The 14,720-nt window shown below is 36.2% G+C and overlaps 1 protein-coding gene across 1 annotated transcript in view; it reads right to left on the reverse strand.

Annotated features, from left to right (window-relative positions):
• The window catches only part of LOC136866853 (dynein axonemal heavy chain 1), a 1,878,455-nt gene that overhangs the window by 384,211 nt on the left and 1,479,524 nt on the right, over positions 1 to 14,720 (reverse strand). Inside the window, exon 21 of the mRNA XM_068226864.1 lies at positions 10,968 to 11,156. Within this exon, the coding sequence (XP_068082965.1) occupies positions 10,968 to 11,156 (189 nt within the window). The remainder of the gene's footprint in view (positions 1 to 10,967; positions 11,157 to 14,720) is intronic.

Below are 14,720 nucleotides of genomic sequence, written 5' to 3' on the forward strand. Positions count from 1 at the left end.
AAGGAGGAAGGAGATGCGGAGGACACGGATTCATCATCAGATGAGGAGGCGACATCCCTTGTTTCCGAGGAAGAAGACAACACCATTTCGGCCCAACGCCAGGGAGAAGAGAGAAGAGAATGCTGTCCAGTATGTCTGCAAGAACAAATAGAATTGAGGAAGGTTTTACTAAATATAGCAGAACAGTTAATAGAGGAACAGAGACGCCTTCTTCAAGAGAATCAAGAGCTCCGGAGTAACTTGCTTAAGTCAAATAGAGCATAAAATAGTACAGACTCACAGATGGTTGCAAGTGATGCATGCAAGTTACATTATGAACATGGAGGTGAAAAAATTTTCTCGATACTCTCAAAATTTTTATTTAAAGTGGGAGAGTGTTGCACCCATCGGATGAGTCTGATTGGCAACATTTTAATAATTGTATTTGTTAATAAATAGTAATAGCCAGCGTTCTTAAACAAAGGGACAGCATTGGAAATTAATGGTAGCTAGCTCGTGAGAATGAAGCCTTGATAAGAAGCCACGCTTCTCTCTCTGCTAAAAATAAATTATTGGGACACCTGTTATTACATCATCTTTTGGAACTGCGTAGTTAGAGTGGAAAAGTACTGGCAGGAGTGACTGAGATGGAGAATCATGGTTCTAAATACCCGAATCCCCTTATTTTGGAATGAACTCGTCCATATAGATGAACAGCGGAGTATGTGCTCCAATCAGATTGCTGCATTTAAATAATTTCAAAATTAGCGCGACCAAATGATATGTGGCTTGTAATTAATCCCTGTCAGTATTTAAGGAAGATTATATTAAGAGGAGATGTCAGTAATTATTGTAGTAATTCTGAACTAACTTATTGGTTTGTGGCAAATGGATTGGAATATTGTGTATCCAGATGTTTGTTATCACCGGCAGTGGGAACCCCTTGCCAGCGTGGAGAGTGGTTTATCAGCGCGGCAGAAGATATAGTCCAACTAACGCCTACTGTATTGTAAAAGAAATTACGAACAATTTTAGAGTCACGATGCATCATGGCAGTAACAAGAATTGATGCAATTTGTGTGTACAAGGCATTTTATGTTTTTAGCAACTTTATTTTGGAGCTACCCAGCATTCCTTTGGTTGGGATTTTTAGTGGCAAGAATTAGTGTTCCTACGCCGATTAGTGCGCCAACATCCCCCGAGTAGTGGCTTCTCACGAGTCAGTCATCATCAAGAGTCTTGTGGGGGTCAGACGTGTCTTAACTTTGCTCCGTATTCAAGTACAAAGGTACAGAATTGTGTGTATTTATTACTACAGTGGAGGTGGAAATACGCTTTATAAACAGTAGTTGGGCTGTTAAGGTATTTAAAACCACCCAAGTGAGTGGAGTATTAAATTGACAGATTTTACGAGTGTTCAGTCTATGCAGGGCGAAGACGAAACTTTGAATTATGCAGTAGTGCATCTTAGGTGACGCAGTTAGAGTGTGTAGCCCGCAGAGCAACCCAAACAGTTTAAAATATATGTGTAAGCCGTAAATGGTGGAGAACAATTAGCCTGCTACCGCGGAGCTGTTAGTATGTTTGAAACATTTGAGCGGAGGAAATACTCTCCCTCTCTATAAGTATTTAGGTCGTGTGGGGGTGGACACTTTCTCCCCCAGCTGGGTCTTTACAAAGGAAACCGTTAAGCCCGTGAAGGATTTCGCTTCGTGAGAAGCAGCAGTGTGTTAAAGCAGAGTACGTAAAAATCCGGCCTAAGTTCCCAAATATCTGAGTACTGCGTATGTGTGTATATATGTGTTACAGTGTAATGTCTAGTTTTAAAACAAGTTATCGTGTTTAATATTATGAGTAGGAAATAAGCATTGTTAAGTGTGTCAAGCAAAAGTGGAAAGTAGTAATATAAGCCAATGCCGGATACAGCAAGAATGGTCAATGATATTAACATGTTGGTCATGAATCTGTAAGACAACATGGCTGCCTTTAGTCCTGGCGATCCCGAAGTGCCCTCAATGTGAGTACACAATCTCATGTTTGATTTAAAATCTAAAGCTTTCCTTTGATAGTGGTATCTTTATTTAGATAGGTATGCGAGTGACGATGATGTAATTATAAACCCGAGTACACAGCCAGAACATTAGGATAATTCTGTTTATGAGTAGTGTAAATATTATTATTATTATTATTATTAGTCGTGCGTGTACTATTTCGATCTGTATTGACCAAGTTATATTTTCGAGGCAATTATAATGAGTGATTCGCCTATACCTGCACTTTTATTATTATTATTAGTAGCATTCTCAGTATTTTATTTAGGCGGAATTTTATTTGTTTCACGCAAGCACAGTTACCGTAATGGAGGAGTGATGAAGTCAATTAATGATAATAAAACATATATATAATCAATAGTTACTGTCGAAAATTCTGTTGGGACGACAGTAACACTGATACATCAACATATTGGTTGCTATGGCAAGTAACGCGGTTAGACGGTTGAGTGAACAATGTTAAATAAAAGGATTTATTTTTGGCTCAGGTAAATCAAGGTGTTGTCAAATAATAAGAACGATATTGAGCAACGGTAATTTATTTGAGATGTTTGAAGGTCCGTAGTTGAGAGGATATGGTAACACATGAGGTTATTTACCTGAAGATAATTATGGAGAACAAAGAGTATGGCGAACATATTCTAAATAAAAATGGAAATATAAGTATCAGCGTGATAGCTGAGAGGTAATAAAATTCGTGCAAAATAAGAAATGATGATGACGTCGTAAATGAATAAATGTGAGGAAATAAATAAGCCAGTTAAAGAAGGTATATGAGTTAGAAGGACCAGAAGATACATGTAAATGGTTTAGCCGTGAGACAATATCGTTCTATTCAGAGAAAGTTATAGTACGCATTTAAATGATATTTTAAAGTTAGGTTGGTAACATGGATCACGCAACTGGGCTGGTGTGGATGCTTGCCAGTAGGAACTATTTTATTGGTTTTAACAGATGATTATTATTATTATTATTATTAATATTAGATATATTTATTATTTTTATTTGCCTCATATTAGCCATTATTTAGGTACTTTCTTTATTGTCTGTGCATTGTCTATGCATTTTATTCTGAAGAAACCACAGTAACATTTGCAATGGATCATGGCTATATTTCAGCGAATTATAATATGTTGAGGCGCTGAAATAGGCCAAAAGTGTGGTATGTGCTGATGACAAGGTTCATACATGTATATATTAGTGGAACTTTAGGTATTAGGTTAGGATTTCTGGCTGCGTTATCTCGCTTGGTGTACATATTAGCATAAATTAGGGTATGTTTATTTAAATTAGGAGAGTCTGTCTTTTCTAGATTAATTTTACGATATCTAAGTAAGGGTCACTCGCATATATCGAAAGTAAAGCTTTAGATTTGTGTGCAACAACAACCAAGGTCCATTATGTGAGTTAAAGTTACTGAATTCTCAGGTTAAAGCTATTATTGTTTATTGCACCTGGAAGGAAGATATTGAAGTTATGGGAACTCAGTAACAGTTTTGATAAGAGAAATATTATTATTATTATTATTAATATTGGTGAACTCTATTATGAGAATTTCATGGTTATGCCTTTACACAGTGGATTAGGTATTTCATTGAATTATGGCAAATATGGTTTTATAGAAAAAGAAAAACAATAAGCACTGTTAAGTAAGATTATTTTCCAATGGTGTTATTCATGGCAAATGAATGTTCTAAGATAAATGACATAAACACATTATAACTTATCAGGATGGTGGATCAAGAATACTGTAATTACAGGTCATGTTAAGATATTATTATTTATTATTATTATTATTATTATTATTAATATTGGATATTATTATTTAACATTTTACCAATGAATTTCACAAGCAATTAGGGAGTCTTGATGAGTACCATGTTAATCACTTGTGTCAGTCAATTATGGATTTATTAATTAATTAAATATTAACATTTTATATTTTTTTATTTTATTCAATTTGTCTACGATTTGGTTAACAACAGTATTGGATTTTGGTAGGCGAATATTACTTCTTTAGGATTTTTTTTATGATATCCAACATAGAAATAACATTCATTAAATGATATTATTATTATCGTTTCAATTATTATTATTATTATTATTATTATTATTATTATTATTATTATTACAATATTATTATTATTATCATCTCGATGCATTGTAAATTCATTAATATCACTAGATTGGAGGATTTGAGTCACAAGACAATGATTTCCAGTGGTTAGTTAAGCAGTTAATTATATGATTAATAAATTTGAGTGCAATAAAATTAGTAATTTAATTAATTATTATATTATGGTAACTTCTGGTAGGTTTGTTTGCAAACTTATTTCATATATTTGAGAGATTAGTAGTGACAATTTCTAGATTTGATCTGCGCAGAATCGTCGTATTATTTCAATTATTATTATTATTATTATTATTATTATTATTATTATTATTATTATTATTATTATTATTATTATTACTATTGTATTACATTTTAGGTTGGTTTTCCAAACTACAGATATGCATTTGGGATACACTGTGGAGACTTTCCTGTATTCTTTTAATTGGTTTACAATGTAATTCAGTGATATCAAAACAATTTTATTAATTAGTTAATCGATACTTTATTTTTTTATATCTATATAAAACAATTTTATCTATTATAATTATTTTGACTGATGGCACGTAGTTTTTTTGATGAATAACTTGAATTGTCTATACAAAAAATTTATTCATATCAATATTAATATTATTATTATTATTATTATTATTATTATTATTATGGTTATTATTATCATTATCATCACTAAATGTTCTCATGAGTATATTGTTATTCAATTGATCCACCTGGTTTATAAACAACATTATCCTAGTAAATAATGTATAATTACACAGACATTATATAATTGGATGCACAAATATGGGAAACATCATTTAAAACAAAATTTTATGGAAAATTATAAATATTATTCTTTAGGGATTAATGAGGTAGTCATGTGTGTCATTATTGAGAATTCGTGTACAGTCTTATAAGGTAATAATGTAACATTAACAAAACTTATTTTACATTTTAACAAAATTTTATTCACTTTTCTCTTTTGATTTATCAATAAAATTTTATATACATATTTAAACTCAAATCAGTCTGAGTCATAAATTATTGTAGTCAATAGTTTACCGAATGCACTATCCCTATGCATCCTGATTCGATGACAGGGATTTTATATTGTGTAAGGAAGACATTTATTTTTGATTTTTTGACTACAGAAAGTGTTTCACTTTTCTTGCTTTCAAAGTAATTGTCAGTATGGAATTATAATTATGAAGATCATGAATTGACAGGGACTGATCGCGCCTGAGAAGAGGACCTCACCACCTTCGGTAAGTATATTTTTTTTTAGGGCAGCCGAGGCAACATTGACATCTAATCTACACCGAAGGAGCTCTGCAAGGGTGCACTACCTTGGTTTGAACAAATGGATCAGCCTAAAATTTGCAGAGTTATAGGAGCAAGCTGGGTGACTGATCATCAATCCCAGCTTTCAATGGATCATAGAGCATATTTTATCACAGTACAAAAATATTCAAGTCATCCATAATTCTCAGAATTTATAGAAATCCTGAAGAGTCCATTGCTTTTGATTTTACGATCAAACGATGGCAACGTGGGCAGTGTGTTAAGTTATTTACTCTAAAGTATTTTGGAAAAGTTCCAGCTTGTTTTGGAATATATAGCTTTATAAATAACCCAATAGGATGAAAAACAACTTAATGTCTATTAAAGGATAAAGGACAAATTTAAAGATAAATGTTCTGAGTAAAGATAAGGTAAGGGTTGTTCTGCCCGAAGGCAGGTCCGAACCTCCGCAGAGGTGTTCCTGAGCTGGAGTTTACGTGCGGTAGGGTGGCCAGTTCCTTTCCGCTCCTCCATTCCCTTACCCCCCACCAACAGCGCGTGGCAACCCATCCAACTCCTGACCACGCCCAATGTTGCTTAACTTCGGAGATCTCACGGGATCCGGTGTTTCAACACGGCTACGGCCGTTGGCTATTCGGAGTAAAATATAACATTAAATCACATTATAATAAAACAGATTTTCGCAGCTCGCTTTCTAGATATCCCCGATCTATAATAATGGCTTTCAAAGTGGTCATCGTCACATTATTGATCATCATCGTCTTCACCACCACTACCACTACTACCATCACGCATAGCAAGAGGATCTCATCCAGTTTCTGAGTCTACAACTGTAAATAGAAGAAGTGCGCCTGGTTGCCGAACGACTCGTAACAATTCTTCGACATACGTTATAATCCATTTAGCAGAGATATTGGCCCAGTCCATGTTATTTCTATTTTCAACAGAATATGTTCTCTAGAATATAGATACACTTTCCATGTTATCTTTATTTCATTACGTAATTCTGAAGTTGCTCTTCTTCTAAATTGGTGATTTTAGGATTCTTTTCCGTTGAATGAAGAAACAGATCTCTGTTGTCAGAGTAATGATGAAAGCATTTTCGGTGATGCTAGAATTTATTTTAAAATAACACACATTCCAAGACAGACAGATATCATAGATATGATTTACAATGTCGTAGCAAAAGTAGACACGTCGGGCTCAATATAGCCGCTATCTACTGCCTCATCCATCTTCAAGCACCGCGCCGCCTTCATTTGTCTACTACGGCTGATATCTAGGCCTATCTCTTGGGAAGACGATCCCGGCAATTAAGTGCGTATTTGTTGTTTAAGTTGTTCGATATCTCCGATGTCATGGTAAATCATCATCATCAATTAAGCTTTAATTCGAATTATAGGGTGAATCGCAAGGTGGAAATTTAAGGCAGTTGGTCTGAAGGTATGTGATCACTTCCTTGGGCGGTATTTTGGTGTTGTACCTTGTGTAAAACGTAATAATCTGAGTCACTGCACATACTAGCGCTATAAATTCTCTAAAACTTCATATGCGATGTATAATCAAGCAATACGTACAGTGCTGTTTGGCCCATCCGTTCATAGACTAGCTTCATGCAGTTTTTCACGCCACTACGTAATTATTTCAATCTGCATCTACTCTGTTTATCATATACATGCGTTGGTCTATCCCAATAGATCTTTCCAATTACACTTCCCTCAGAAAATAACTGAACCATTCCCGGATATATCAGGATGTGTCGGTTCCTCTGATCAACTTTGATCAAAACATTATCGTCTCGCCAACTGGGTCCACTATCTCTTCATTTGTAGTCCGATCCACCCATATGATCAGCAACATGCTGTATCATTACATTTCAGAAGCTTCTACGACATTCTGCTGCTCTCTACACTATAGTAGTTATTGTCCATGTTTCCCTTCCATAAACTTCAACAACAACATCTCTCTAACAAGCGTTTGATATGAGCAAACCCATTTTCTTAAGAAAGGCCTCCTTTTTTAGTAGTAATTCGCATTTTATGTCCTCCTAATTCCAGCCATCGTTATTTGTTCTCTTATCCAAGTAACAATATTATCTCAAGACTTCACTTCCTAATCTAATATTTCCTATAGTATATGACATTATTCAACTACATTCCATTACTTTTGCTTTGAAGTAGGAAGTATACTGGTAAATTTAATCCTTTTAAAGGTACCGGTATAGAAAGCATTCGTAGATATTTGATACGTTGCAAAATACAAGGATTAGAAATGCATACAGAACTTACTCCGTTCATATCAAAGTCCTAGAGAGCTTCGTTGCTTATGTTTATATACCAGCTATGTCATTAACCAGGAAATAGGCAATAGGATGTAAGATGTACCAAAATTTTGCCACTTCGTTCATTAACTACACTGAACAAAACATATCTCGTACTGTAACCTAAAAAAATATGTCCTACTGTTCGGTACCAATTGTAATATACCTTTAGCCATTGCATCACTGTTGGGTGACAATTGTAATCTACTTAAATACTTTGCCTCATGCTTGGGCGCAAATTAGCACATAAAATATATATTAAAAATGTTAATTCTCGTACCATAACTTAATGTAATTATCACTTTGCGACTTGCAATGAAACAAACAAACAAACAAACAAACAAACAAACAAACAAACAAACAAACAAACAAACAAACAAACAAACAAACAAACAAACAAACAAACAGACAGACAGACAGACAGACAGACAGACAGACAAATAAATTAATAATAATAATAATAATAATAATAATAATAATAATAATAATAATAATAATAATAATGTTTAAGTCATCAGTCCATAGACTGGTTTGAGGCAGTTCTCCATGCCATCCCATCATATGCTAACCTTTTCATTCCTATACCCAATCATTTCTATATAACTGCTGGATCTTACATCTGCTCTAATCTGCTTGTCTTAGAGAACTTCGTAGCTTCTGACTATACCAGCAATGCCATTAACCAGGAAATAGGCAATAGGATATAAGATGCACCAAACTTTTGTACACCTTAGTCTACTCCTACCGTTCTTTCCACCTACACTTCCCTCAAAAACCAACTGAACAAGTCCTGGGTGTCTTAAGATGTGTTTTATCATTCTGTCCCTTCTTCTCGTCAAATTTAGCCATGCCGATCTCTTCTCACCAATTCGATTCAGTGATTCGATCTATCCATCTCATCTTCAGCACCCTTCTGTAACACCACATTTCAAAACCTTATATTCTCTTTCTTTCTGAACTAGTTATCGTCCATGTTTCACTTCCTTACAATGTCACGCTCCAGACAAAAGTCTTCATAAACATCTTCCTTATTCCTATATCGATGTTCAAAATGAGCAAATTCCTTTTGTTAAGAAACGCCTTCCGTAATTTTGCTAGTCTGCTTTTTATATCCTCCTTACTTCTTCCATCGTTAGTTATTTTACAACCCAAGTAACAATACTCATCAACCTCCTATAAGACTTCGTTCCCTAATCTGCAGTAATATTACCTGCATCACGTAACTTCGTTCGACTGCACTACATTAGTTTTGTTTTGGACTTATTTATTTTCATCCAGTACTTCTTATTCAAGACTCTGTCCATGCCATTCAGCAATTTCTCCAGATCTTCTGCAGTCTCAGATAAAATAACAATATCATCAACAAATCTCCAAGTTTTGATTTCCTCTCCTAGGATTGTCATTCCCTTTCCAAATTCTTCTTGATTTTCCTTTACCGCCTGTTCTATATAAACACTGAAACAAACTGCAGCTTTGCCTCATTCCTTTCTGGATTGTTGTCTCTTTTTCGAATCCCACGATTCTTATCACTGCGGACTGATTTTTATACAGATTGTAGACAATTCTTCGTTCTCGGTGTCTGATCCCTATCATCTTCAGTATCTCAAATAGCTTGGTCCAATCAACATTATCGAATGCTTTTTACAGATCTACGAACGCCATGTACGTGGGCTTGTCCTTCTTAATTCGATCCTCTAAGACCAGTCACTGAAAAATATGAGTAACGTCACGCGTCCTCTGAATCAGAATAAGCAATCCCTCCTAGACTTACACTTCCTACGAATTTATGTGCTCGCTATCACCTCTTCTACTTCACTCAAAACGAAATCTTCCGTTCCATTACTCCACGTTTTCATAATCAGGTGCTTGGATAAACCAAGCCTGCCAAATTTTCCGTTCTTTATGAATCATATACACACGACTGTGTTTGCCTGGATATTAATGTCCATAGTTTTATCCACGATTACACATGTAGGCTAAGTTAAAATTCTCCAGGCAAGACTGTCTGATTCTTACCACTAAAATATACAGTTTGAACAAATACATACTCGAAATTAATGATCATAACTCGAATATGTACATTACTATATTATAAATTAATTTTGGCATAATGAAAACAACATGATTCCCCCCATATTTACTTACATAATAAGCTATTACACATTAATGATATACAACAACCTTGACAGCCGTACGCATAACATGGGACATGTTACAGTACCAATTCTAACTTTCGTGCAGGAAGCAGCAACTTTAACTGACAGGCCACTAAAATGAAGTTCCCTAGTTTTTGTCTCCAACAGACATGGAGAGACAAAATGTGGGATGGAAATATCCGGTAACAACTAGAATTGGACAGGAGTTGTTAGAAAACTTGGAACTAAGCAGATTACGATATTATGGACATACGAGAAGAATGGCTTCAAATAGGCTTGTTGTTGGTAACAGGCCCAAAGGGAGACCTCGTGGTGGTTGGGAAAAACATTTTAAAATACCTTGCAAAATACAATGTAAATTGGTGGCAAAAGTAGAACATCAGCTAAGGATGGACAGGACGAGTTGGAGGAGGCTCGTAATCACCCGTACCCGGCTTGGTGGTGGTAGTTTTGTAGTTATAAGGGACAAAACAACATGGCTGTCAGCCTCAACGGCTTGCTGAAGCGAAGAACTGATGACAATAATAATGATGACTTTTGTTCAAAGTCAATAAGGAGATGTTCTAAACTCCACTGTTAGCGTTAAAATAGTTACCCTTTTCATTCTATCGTTAGATCGCTGATTGACGGACAAGGATAGCCCAGTGTGTTTGAGTGCCAGTATAGGTGATAATTTTGGAAACAAGCAATTTTGAATCGCATAGTGGATTGTTGTTCTATTAGCTTCCTTTCTACGTATAAACCTTGAAATTACAGGGACATATTAGTGGCTAAAACAGCAGTAATATCAGTTGGAAATGACAGTAACTAAGTTAAAGTTAAATATCATAGAAACAGTATTGAGAATATTCTAGCATTATTACCTATCCACAGCCCGGAGTTTCTGCTGAAAAAATATACACCAACTGTTTCTAACGATGTAATTCTTTATAGCCCATACAATCATAAAGGCAAGAATTGTTTGTCATTTCAGACTGATTTATATTTAATTTTTTATCATTGATTTCGTGATAATGTAATTGTATTAGGGAATGTGCACAGGAACTACTCACAGAGAGGATCTTGGCGGGCTGAAATGCTGGGTTTTCTATGTACGGCTTCAGGCTCTGTTGCATCTGTTCCGTGATGGATTCTTTGTCGAAGTTCATGAGTGAGGACAGGAAGTGGTCAGGGTTCGCCAAAAGACCTCGTCCAGGTTCCCAGTAGTCCAATATCTTCTCTCCTGGCATGAGACCTTGAATCTAGAAAAAGGGAACAAGCTTGAGCTCTCTGAATATCACATCATCATTTTGTAAGCTTACTTATTACACTTATTGCTGATTCATGTTTGGGGGCTTACAAAGAGATGAAGAGTTGAGGTGTGTGTGTGTTATTTTGAAGAGAATGATAATAATACTATGCAAATGATACGGGAAATAGGAAATGCCAAGATAAACGTATTTTGGATAGGACTGTATGCCCTATGAAGTCAGCTGATAGTACCACAGACTTATTACACTTTCTGTTGGAGGCTATGCTACATCTGTATTCGCAGAATGTGCTTGAAGCTCTGACCACTTTCAACATCAATGCATTGAGCATTAATTAATTTTCATACACCTTCAAAGAATCATAGCATGCTATCCAGCGACGGCAGCAATTTCTGTTAGGGGCTCCTCTAATTCAGTTAGGGTCTCATATATTAGCTGTTTGCTATGTCTTCAGAGGAAAAATGTCCAGGAATATATCAGATGATGTTGGTGGCCAGGCAATGGGTATCTCAGCCTCTTCGATGGTACCCAAACCTTCTTTCAGATGACTAGTAACCACAGTAGTATTTGCTATAAAATGGCTGCTGTCTTAACGTGGATGATAAGAAGGACATATAGTTACTTCTTCCCCACTTGACTACTCTTAGCCAATGGTATAATTCTTGCAATTTCCTCGTTAACGACCGGCACGCTTTTGAAGCCTAGCTGACCGGCTGTGTGTACATGCCTTGTCCGTGGAATGCCAGGATTTCCACAACTCGAGACACAGCGTTGTCAACTCTATTTAACCTCTGAGAGCGAGCAGGGAGACTGGAGAGAATTGCGTGCTGCTGTGCAACACTGGGGACCTGACAAGTGAGCCGACTTCAGGACAGGCTCGCTTTTGAAGTATTCTACGTGGATTGTGACTGACAAAGCAAGCACGCTATTGGTCAGGAGACATCTGCTAATAGTAACAAAAGAGAGTGTAGACAGTCATAGATCTTGTTACTGTCGGGGAGTGGTACAGCTTAACGTTTGAGTCGCCGATCGTTAATGAGGAAACTGAGAGAACTATAGCCAACCCAGGGAAGCCCAAACAAACAACTTTGTTCATACCCCTCACGCCAATAGCTGACGCGAGAGGACACATTCCTATTCAAAATATGCTGGTCTTGGTATTCCCTCTTTCCTGTATCAATTTATACAGGTAGTTTTGCAATACTCTGTATACCATTTTCATGACTAGCTTCACTGGTTACATACAGTATGCACATTTTGCGCGAGTGAAATACTTTTTCATTTCCGAGTAGTAACCAGCAATTTATTTTCATAGTTGATGCAGTAAATATTAGCAAATATTCTGATATGTGGTTCGTGTTGGAACTGGTTAACTCTAGTTCGTAAGTTCAAGTATTTTAAATACGATCTTATTATTCTTTAAAAGAAAGTACTTCAAACTTAAAATGGATTAATTTGATTTTAAGATTTTAATATTATTTTCAAAACTCTGGAATGCTCGTGGAAAGTAACGAAGCGTATTTCATATCAGCTTCAGCAACTTCAGTTGCTGAAGTCGACGATAAAGTTCGTGACAAAAGGAAATGCACAACCAGGACTATTTCTAATATATCCGTAAATTTGACAACCATTATGACATGTGTGAGTTAGTCTGGAATGCAGGAAGTTATGTTCACACTCAGTCTCAAATGTATGCACCAAGGGGCACAAATGGCTTGGCAGAAATCAGGGGAAAAGTTGCACTATAAATCATGAATCAATATTAGTATCGACAGGAATATTTTAGTTGAACACAATAAAGAATTGTATGACAACCAAACAATGGTGAAAAAATAAAATCTTGTCTCGTATTTCTCGTAATCTTTCGTCGGAAACTTCGAACAGATGTCACACAAAGACTAATTTCCCAGAGTTGCTAAAGTCGACGATAAAGTTCGTGACAAAAGGAAATTCACAACTTCAGTACTATTTCTAATATATCCGTAAATTTGACAACCATTATGATATGTGTGAGTTAGTCTGGAATGCAGGAAGTTATGTTCACACTCAGTCTCAAATGTATGCACCAAGGGACACAAACGGCTTGGCACTACATTGAACATTCTCATACATCACACATTCCGCAAGATGTTTTCCTTAGCTCCGTGGTACAGACATGTGGATTACACGTGACCTCTGGATCGAAAGAGCACTCCATAGTGAGAAGAGGGAATTTGGCAAAAGCAAATGTAAAATTTAAACAGACCATTTCAGCACGAATGATCATGTTTAGTGTCTCATATTACATACATATATACATACATACATACATACATACATACATACATACATACATACATACATGCATACATACGTACATACTGTACCGAAAACACCGCTACGAGAAAGCAAGTTCGAAGTATGAGTTAAGCTTTGCGCGAGGTGAAGGATAAGTAAGTCCGCCGAACTCGGCTGACGTACACAGCAGTGACGTGGCCGCCTCGGTCCGGCCTCGCTCAGCGAGCATGACCATATACGATAATGTTCCGATTCATCTGTAAACAGACTATTTGGAGTTAAGATGCAATTACTATTGCACAGCCAACGTTGAGGCTACGAAATAGCAGCTGCAAATTATTAAATTCTTGAGCAAATCTACCAAGTAATTTAGGCGTTATAGAGGTAGAAAATATCCACGTTTCGAGATGCTTCATCAGCTCCAGGTATAAGAGCACGGCGATCTAGGCTACAGACAGACTGTAATACTCCACAGTCTCTGCGATACGGGTGACGGGTGGAGCTCTACAAGTGCGGCAGACCGAAGCTATGTCCAGCCGGGACTCAATATTTCGGTGAGACGACACTCTGACACTCTAGTGCTCGGTTCCAGTGGAACATAGTACTTTTCTTCAAGTGCCATATTAGGACTTGTGTTTTCTTTGCGAATAGTGGCGTTCCAAAGGAACATAGCATTTTTCCAAGTGTTAGAATTTCTCCAAGTTTTATGATTTTTCCAAGTGTCATATTGAACTTGTGTTGTCATGAGAGACTGTGGGAACATAGAGTATTTCCGAGTGCCGCATTTGAACTTGGTACTTTCGTAACAAACTGTGGGGACATAGAATATTAATGCCATATTTGAAATTTTGTTTTCCTCTCGTGAAGTTCCGAGAGGGCGTAGAATTTTTCAGTGCCGCATTTAAACTTATAGTTTCTACTTCGGGATAATTATTCACAGAGATTGTTATACGTTCTTTAAGAGCAGTTAAACTTTGATAATTATTTGTAGACTGTGTTGAACAGTCTTTGAGTGCACTTAATTCCCATAATTATTTACAGACAGTGTAGGACATTCTCCGAGTGGCATTAAACTTGTTTAATTTATAACAAACGTGCTAATATGTCCAGAACTTGCACGAACTGCAAATATTACGTTCAGAGCTGTGTTCCAATCATAAAAATAACGAAGTAAGTCAGTTAGGAACAGTGATAGTACAAGTTTGCGACTTAATAGAATATTTCAGACTGTCGTGTCAATATCAGCGGACTTTTATGTCGCGAACTTGACATTGTAAA

Source organism: Anabrus simplex, chromosome 3 (genome assembly GCF_040414725.1).
Source record: "Anabrus simplex isolate iqAnaSimp1 chromosome 3, ASM4041472v1, whole genome shotgun sequence".
In the NCBI taxonomy this organism is placed as follows: Eukaryota; Metazoa; Arthropoda; class Insecta; order Orthoptera; family Tettigoniidae; genus Anabrus; species Anabrus simplex.